This window comes from Populus trichocarpa, chromosome 11, assembly GCF_000002775.5.
Source record: "Populus trichocarpa isolate Nisqually-1 chromosome 11, P.trichocarpa_v4.1, whole genome shotgun sequence".
NCBI classification, from domain to species: Eukaryota; Viridiplantae; Streptophyta; class Magnoliopsida; order Malpighiales; family Salicaceae; genus Populus; species Populus trichocarpa.
Genome location: NC_037295.2, coordinates 12,724,960 through 12,733,380, shown reverse-complemented (window position 1 = coordinate 12,733,380; position 8,421 = coordinate 12,724,960). Strand labels below are relative to the sequence as shown.

General features: G+C 33.7%; 1 protein-coding gene across 2 annotated transcripts; it reads left to right on the top strand.

Annotated features, from left to right (window-relative positions):
- Positions 1-525: 525 nt before the first annotated feature.
- LOC18103293 (nuclear transcription factor Y subunit A-7) lies at positions 526-7,288 on the top strand. 2 transcript variants are annotated; one of them, XM_006377606.3, is made up of 6 exons: positions 532-758; positions 2,490-2,551; positions 4,111-4,253; positions 4,886-4,987; positions 5,986-6,150; positions 6,637-7,288. In XM_006377606.3, the coding sequence occupies exons 2-6, from the start codon at positions 2,524-2,526 to the stop codon at positions 6,823-6,825; spliced, it is 627 nt and encodes a 208-aa protein (XP_006377668.1). In that variant the 5' UTR covers positions 532-758; positions 2,490-2,523; the 3' UTR covers positions 6,826-7,288. The 2 variants fall into 2 exon arrangements, with proteins under 2 accessions (XP_024467585.1, XP_006377668.1); XM_024611817.2 differs by lacking the exon at positions 4,886-4,987 and having other exon boundaries at positions 526-758.
- The last annotated feature ends 1,133 nt before the right edge of the window (positions 7,289-8,421 follow it).

The window sequence follows — 8,421 nt, the reverse complement described above, 5'->3', positions numbered from 1 at the left end:
TTTGTTTTTAATTAAGATTAGATATCTTGATGGTAATATTTTTAGGTGTAATTAATTATTTTTTATTTTTTTCATAGAGTTGTTTAAAATTTATCGAGTTATAATTTTTTTATTTTTTATTTAAAATTTGTTTTTCAAATAACGATAGAAAATATTTTTTTCAAAAAATATATGAATAAAGAAATGAAGTTTTAATTACACAGAAATTTTTTCCTCTTTAATTAGAATTATGAAAATTTCTTATGAATATTTATTTTAATTACTTTTATATTTTATCTAAAAAATCATGCTACTAATATAAAAATAAATGTTTTGTTAAAAATAATATTATAAGAAAATATAATTTTAGTTAAGAAAATATATTTCTTATTCAGGATTTAAATTGATTTGAAAAACAAGTTTAATATTTTTATATTTATGTGCAAAGATTAAAAAATTATGAAAGACAAATGAAAACTACCTTAGCCAAATATGCATAAAAAGAAGAAGAAAGAGAGACTCTGGGGTGTGTTTGGATAGACAACAGTGTGTTTACCCAGGGCCAGGTATGGTGAAAACGGAATTCGATGTTTTTATGATTTCCCCAAACAGAAATAATAACAGAGGAAAAATTTCTCCTTTTTTCTTTTATTTTTATTAACCTGCAGAAGCAACAGAGAATTGTGAAAATCAACAAAACAACAATAACCATAAAACTGCCCCCCCCCCCTCTCTCTCTGCAAAACAAAAACAAAAACAAAGGGAAGTTTCTCTTTAAGGTAAATTTCGAATCCCTAATTCATTTCCTTTTTCTGTTTTAATTAAATCTTTGCTTGATCGAAACTTCCTTCTCTGTGCTTCTTCATTTGTCATGTTCAATAACTGATGGAATTTGAGTTTTTTTTTTTTAATTGCGTGCGTTTTGTCTGGAACCAAACGGAGAATTATGCTATTTTCTTGGTTTGAATGAGGGGATTGGTAATGATTGTGAAGCATTTGGTTTTTGTTTGGTTTCTTTTCATCTCAAAGACTCTGATTTTTTCTTGGTGTTTAGGCGAGTTTAGTGAGTTCATATTTTGAGAATATGAGTTAATTGAGAGTTCAGTTTGGGGGAGTTTGAGTGAAATGGTTAATTGGATTGATGAGGTACATGAGTTCAATGTGAAGAAATACCGACAAGCAAAGTGAGACAGAAGCTATTCATTATTAGTTCTATATTACAGAGTTTTATTCCAGTAGCTCTTTATATGGTGTGTAAACTTGTCAGCAAGGTGGATGCAGCAGGGGTGGTGTTTTATGGTTTGCTTATAGTCATTTAAGCTAATATGAAGGGAAATCATGTAAATTAATGGTTAGACTTTAGTATCTGTTTAGATTGAAAAGCACTATGTTATGTTTCTAAGTTATTCACCATGAACATTTTGACGACAATCTTTTATGAGCTTCTCTCATCTGCATATCATCCAGTACTTTAATGGCTTGAGAAAATCTTTGATCAGCTACTTTCTCATCACCATAATTTATGTATTATCTCAATATAAGCATGTGTTATATGAGAATCCTGTTTTACGATAGCATTAATTCTTCAATGTATGTATTGCTTGAATGGATATTATGCGTGGTAATCTTCTTTTCATAATGTGAATGTGTGGAAAATATTTGGCAAAATTTCTCTGGTATGGTTTATTTTCTTTCATCTTTTCTTTCAATGGTCGAGTTAGAATTGCTTTCCTGCAATTCGAGCGCTGAATCTTCCCCTTTGGTTGGGAGAGAAGTACCAGTTGTACTGAAGGTCCAGTGGTTTCCTATGCAATTAGGTCATTACTAAGCTTGAAGTTAAGAACTTCAAAAAAATGCTGGTTTAGCCACATTTTGCTCATGCAAATGAAAAGACAAAGCTACTATATAATTATTTTCAGCGGGGAGGATTGCTTTGATAATTATACTTGAATAGCTTAGCTAATAGCTATCGGACCTATTATAGTGTGATCTTGTCTTGTATATTCAAATCATTGTTTTCTTAAGCAACAATAATTTTAAGGAATAAACTCTCAAATATTTGTCCTTATCTTTTTCTGTCTTCTAATGCTTCATACCATCAGTGCTGTATTGTTCATCCATCCAAGTTGCATGGTTGATTTGAAGTTGTCAATCACACACACACACACACAATAGCTTTGCTAATAGCTATTAGACCTATTATAGTGTGATCTTGTCTTGTACATTCAAATCATTCTTTTCTTAAGCAACAATAACTTTAAGGAAGAAACTCTCAAATATTTGTCCTTATCTTTTTCTTTCTTACAATGCTTCATATCATCTACGCTGTATTGTTCATCCAAGCTGTATTGTTGTTTTAAAGTTGTCAATCACACACACACACACGCAAAAAAAAAAAAATCTTTCAGCCCTAATTGACTAACTGGAATGCCTTATACACAACTAGCTTCATAATGCTCTTGTATCCTATTGACCTTGGATCTATTTTTGGGTGTTATCCGTGCTTCCAGATTTGAGCTTAGGGACTGTGGACATAACAGCCTCATGACTTCTTCGGTGCATGATCTTTCTGGTAATTTTTTCAAAATGTTTTTGCAGATTTGTTACCTTGGAGTCACTACTTAGCTATACAATGCTTTCTCTATAAATGGATGGAATGCAAAATTTATTCATGTTTCTATCATTTGCCAATTTGGATATTTTATATTATTATGTTTTGACCTTGGACATAGGTTATTAGGGTTCATGTTTCTTTTATTTTGTTGAACTTGCCTCGACAATATTTTGCTCCAGTGGGCAGAATCCTAATTGAGATTTCCGGCTGCATTGCTTGAATCCTCTTGATCCTACTTAAATAATAGTAATAATAAAAGAGCAGGAAAGATGATAAACATTTCCATATATCATGGGAATACTATGCATATCAAATTTGGTGAGAAACCTACATTCCTGTATGGAGGGAATATTGTAATCGTGAAAAAAAACATCTGAGATATTTGGTTACTCTTGGGTGTTGATTGGTAACAAGGAATTGAATGATGAGAATGAGAATGAAAGTTTTATTCATACTTTGCATATGCTTTGTTGAAAGGAATGAAGTGGGAATGAGAATGAAAATTAAATATGGTTTCATTCCCTTGGAGAGAGGTGAGAATAAAAACAAGAAATGAGAATATTTTTTTGTAAAGAATACTTGTTATTTGTATTCAATGCATATCATATATTTCAATCACCACCTCCACCTCCACCTCCACCTCCACCACCACTGCCACTTTTAGTTGTGGTGGTGACATTTTTTAAATTACATTATTATTGTTGTTGTTCCACCATAAACAGCTCTTTTCTTCCACCGCCACCTCCCATGGTGGTGGCATTGATTTTTGTTTTTGAAGATATTATTGTTATTACTATACCACTGTTACTATCTCCACTTCTTCTTTCTCATCCACCAACACCACCACCACCACAATCACTTCCATTATTTTTACCACAACCATTGTTGATGAAATATTTTTTAATCACCATCCCTTTTCATCTTACAAACCAGATATTAAAACTTTCATTACGATATTATTGTTGTTACTATACTATTGTTACTATCACCACCTCTTCTCCTCCTCCACCACCACCACAATTACTTCTATTATTTTTACTAATTTTTACTACAACCACTGTTGATGAAATCAATTTTTTAATCATTATTCCCTTTCATCTTACAAACTAGATATTAAAACTTTCATTATGATTCCCTGTTACGATTTGAAATGCAACATTGAAATTAAAATGTTATTAGGACTCCTTATTTGCATTCCGATTCCTCCATCCCAGTTCTAGACCTTTTATTCTTGGTAACCAAACAGCACCGCACCCTAGGATTTTCTTGGGATAATTTGATAGGGTGCATTAATTTTAGGTGTCATACATGTAGACGGTAAACTTAGAGTGTCTTCGCTTATAATGTTTGACTTGTATGATCAATTTGATAGCGCTCGCTCAAACTATGGCTCTTTTTTATGTTAGCCATCCTTTTCTGAAGCTTGTTGTGGTTGAGCAATCCTCTTTTATTTGAAAATTCCATGCATTTGATGTTTAACTATGATAATAATATTATTTTCAAAAGCTGCTTTCCAGATAATAGTGAAGCTGGTGAGCAGCAAAAACACTCAGAACCCCAGGTGCAGACTTCTTCTCCTGCAAATGCACTGGCACACCCAGGCATCTCACCTCCAAATTTTCAGTATGCAACTCCACAGCTTGGAGCAGGACATGCTATGGTATTTTCTACAGAACAAAATATTGTTAATAACTGTTGTGTTTTTGTTAAGGGATACATAATTTTACCAAGAGTGGCCTTTTGGTATATACCAAGAGTTTTTTTTGTTTCCTACTTTGAAGTTTAGAAAAACTTTTGCCACTGCCTTTTTGATGTCTGCGTGCTTATAGCTATGTCTCTGTTATGGTATTTATAGTTTACTTTTGAAAATGGTTTGACAGCTAGAATTTCTTTCAACATATGCCTCTATTTCTCTCTGAATTGAGATTTTTTCTGCTCTATCACTAAGATTTTTAGGAAAATCAATCGATCATGATTTTTCAGTGAAGGTAATCATGGCTGTGGAAGTTTGTTGAATTTCAGCTTCCTCCCTGTTTTACAGATAAAATGAATAGAATAACCTATTGAATGAAGCAGGTCATTTCTACTTTGCCTTGCATTCCATTTTTAAGAACAATTTTCATTTTCCATGCCTTGACTTTTGATCTTTCTTCAAACTTACATTGAAAAATCAGAACTCTCCCACAACTGTGCAACAAACTTTACCCAATACTTGTTTCCACCAAATAAGAACTAGGCAGTTTGACATACTAAATTTTGTCTTTTATCATTTTTGTTCTTTTTGACTTGAAGGCACCGGCAGCTTACCCATATCCAGATCCTTATTATAGAAGCATCTTTGCTCCATGTGATGCCCAGCCATATGCTCCACAGCCCTATGGTGCACAACCGATGGTAATTTCTTTTTTAATGCTGGATGCCGGGTTGTTTAGGAAACATGGCTGTTCTTGTGATTTTTCGATTTGAGACCGCATTTAGTTTAGGCCAAATTTTAAGAAACTTGACCTTCAGCAAATTTTTAAGTCTCCCCTGAACTAAAAAATCCCAAATTTTTACCACCAAACTATGACTCTATTTCATTGTGGTCAATCCATTGACAAATTGTAATGTTTTGTTGATTTTGACCTTATTTAACCAACAATGCATGCTCTTTCTTCAATTTTCCAAAATCAACTTCATTCTCATTCCCATAAAAAAATCTGAGAGATATCAAAGTTTGAAGCTTTTCATTTGGGTTTTCCAAGGATAGTTGCTGTAGTTTTTATTGGGTCAAGTTTTGATTTTGGTCCTGTGGATTTTGTTGTTCGGGGTCTAGGGTTTGATGGGTCACTTTCTTTTCAGCCATTTTTCAGCAGCGGCGAAGGGGTTTGAGAAAAATTTAAAGTGGAGAAATGAGATTGAAGAGATGAACTTAGAGCCAAAGAAATGCAGGCAGACCCACCATGTGTTGTGGGCAATTGTGGTTATAGGTGTTGGCGAGTGCAATGATGGTGAGTTTTGGGTAGAGAATTATTTTGGAGCTAATCTATAAAGAATGGAAGAGAGATGGCCAATAGAGAGTGAAGAGAACGAAAGGAGTTGGTTCACTTGGGGTTTAAATAGGGTAATTGGTGTTTTATGTGGAACCCTTTAATGGTCAAATGGCCAAAATCAATGGATAGATAGGATACATTGTAATGGAGTACTATTTCAGGGTTGAACATCGGGGGTTTTATGTTTATTGAGGTCTTTAAAGATTCACTGAAAGTGTTTACTATGTCATCTATGAGCAAACATTTTTTTTTTAAGTAACTCTTTAGCCTGTATATCTTTAAAGACTCGTTTATGAGGAAACATTTTCTGTTTTTTTTTTTGGTGGCTACAAGTAACTCTTGAACATATTATCTGATCAGGTCCATCTTCAATTGATGGGAATTCAGCAAGCTGGAGTTCCTTTGCCATCTGATGCTGTGGAGGAACCTGTGTTTGTTAATGCAAAACAGTATCATGGTATCTTGAGACGACGGCAATCTCGTGCAAAAGCTGAATCAGAGAACAAAGCAATCAAGTCTCGGAAGGTACATTGTTGGTTGTCTGAAGCCAATTTCATTCTACTTGCATTTGATATTGTGTTTTGTTCACCTAATATATTAGAATCTAAATAAAGAAGGCATACATGAATCTCTTGCTGTTATTGTTTCACAACTGCTCCTCCTATATATTTTTTCAGACATTTTATTCCTCTCTTACTTTAGGTCAAGCATGTCTAGGCCACTGGTATAATTTTCAAAGACTGTCTGAATTTAAGCTCAGAGTCATGAAACTTGAAGAACCTAGGTTTTCTGATTTCATTGGAAATATTCCGGAGTATCTTGAATGCTCCGATGCCATGTGAATGCCACTATATGATTACTTGATTGGATGTCTTACAGCCATGTGGCTATACATGCTAAGTTTTAGGCTATTATCCTCTTTGTTTACTACCATGTTACACCCGAGTCTTTCTGGCATCATGTCCTTTGTGACATTAGATTTTTCATGACAAGTCAAAAGTAATCTTGCAGCCATACTTGCATGAATCTCGACATCAGCATGCACTTAAAAGAGCTAGAGGATGTGGGGGTCGGTTTCTCAATTCAAAGAAAAAAGAGAATCAACAACAGAATGGCATGGCCCCAGGTGACAAATCACAATCTAATGTCAATCTTAATGCCAATAAAAATGATATTGCTTCCTTGGATGACAAGTCTTGATACACTGGAAGTGATGGTGTTGCATGCGATTAGCTCAGAAAACAGTTATTCGTAGAATGGGGATTCAGGAAACCCATAGCCCTATAGTGCCAGTATTTCTTTATTGTGGCTCTACCGACGCGTCATCAGTATGTATAGCCTTTTCCAGTAGTTGGTTTGTAGGATGTTGCAAAGATGAAGTAGGCAGTGTAATTAAGAGGTGCTCATCATTATCTTTGCTCCAGTGGATTTTTTCCAGTTGCTGCGCTTTCTTCATGAGGAGAATGATGGTTAAGTTTGCTTGCTTTTATGAGGCGGTGAGGCTTAAGACTTCTCTGCACAAAATTGGAATGATGTTAATTAGCTGGGTGGGTTATGTTTCATTAGCTTAGTGAAAATCTAGATTTGCTATTTCTATGCACAATCAGAGTCCTTTCATTACTTGTTATTTTTCGACTTATCGAATAAGATAGATGGTTTGACAGATATTGGTGTGAATTATCTTCTTTCTTTTACTTTTCTGTGGTGAGATGATGATGGTAGAAGTGCATGTTTTAACCAGGAAAGAATGGATTGAAGTAGGGGTGTGGGGTGGGAGCTGCTCGAGCCTCGCTGCCTGGCGAGGATGAAAGCGATGCTGCATTCATGCCTTGCACCATGCTTTCCGTAAACTTCAATAACTTCTTTACAGTATATTTCAATATCTTCTTTACAGTATATCATGATCGAACTTGAGTCTAAAATTATGGGTGACTTGAGCTTTGATAGTTCGAAAATTTGCAACCTTTTCGAGTGCGAACTCGAGACTGAAAGTGTGCTGCGCTGAGTCTGGGTTTGTGTATGCTTTGATGAGCTTGCAAGGTGCAACAGAGTTTGTTTATCACAGCGCAGCAGTGAGGTGACTTGCTTGTATCGACGATGTTTGTTGTATTTGGCCTTTGTTTTTAAGTTTTAAAACAACTTTTAAAAAATAGAAAATTAAGAGCATTAATCGAAGATTTTGAAAAAGACAGGCTTGTGAAAATTCTGAACACAGTTCTTTAAAAAAAGAATATTAACAATTGAAAAACGTTGGAAATTTAAGAATATTATTTATGAGAATCTTGATATGAAAATTTTTATAACCAGGTTTTGAGAAACAGAATAAAAACAATCTACAAAAACGCATACCAATTTAAAACTTTGAAAAAAATAAAAAAACCCGACACCTATATCAAATGGGTCTTCAGAAAGAAACCCACACAAATCTTTGCCTGATGGATTTTGTAGTGGTGGTATTGTCTTAATGATTATTTTTTTAATTATTTTTTAAACATATAAAAATTATGTTTTTTTTCATTTATTTTTAATATTGATATATATAAAAAATAATAATTTAAAGTAAAAAAAATAAAAAAAATTATTTTTTTTAAAATGCAAAAACAAATACCCTCTTAATCACACACATAGTATGCCATATGGGTCTTCGTACAAATCTTTGTCCATGGATTAGTAGAATTTGTTTTATAATGTGATAGAGATTATTTTTAATTTTTTTTTTATTTAAAACTGATGATATTAGGATTTAAATAAGGTATGCTAACGAAGCTCTCCAAGGTCTCATCTTCAAATTTCCTT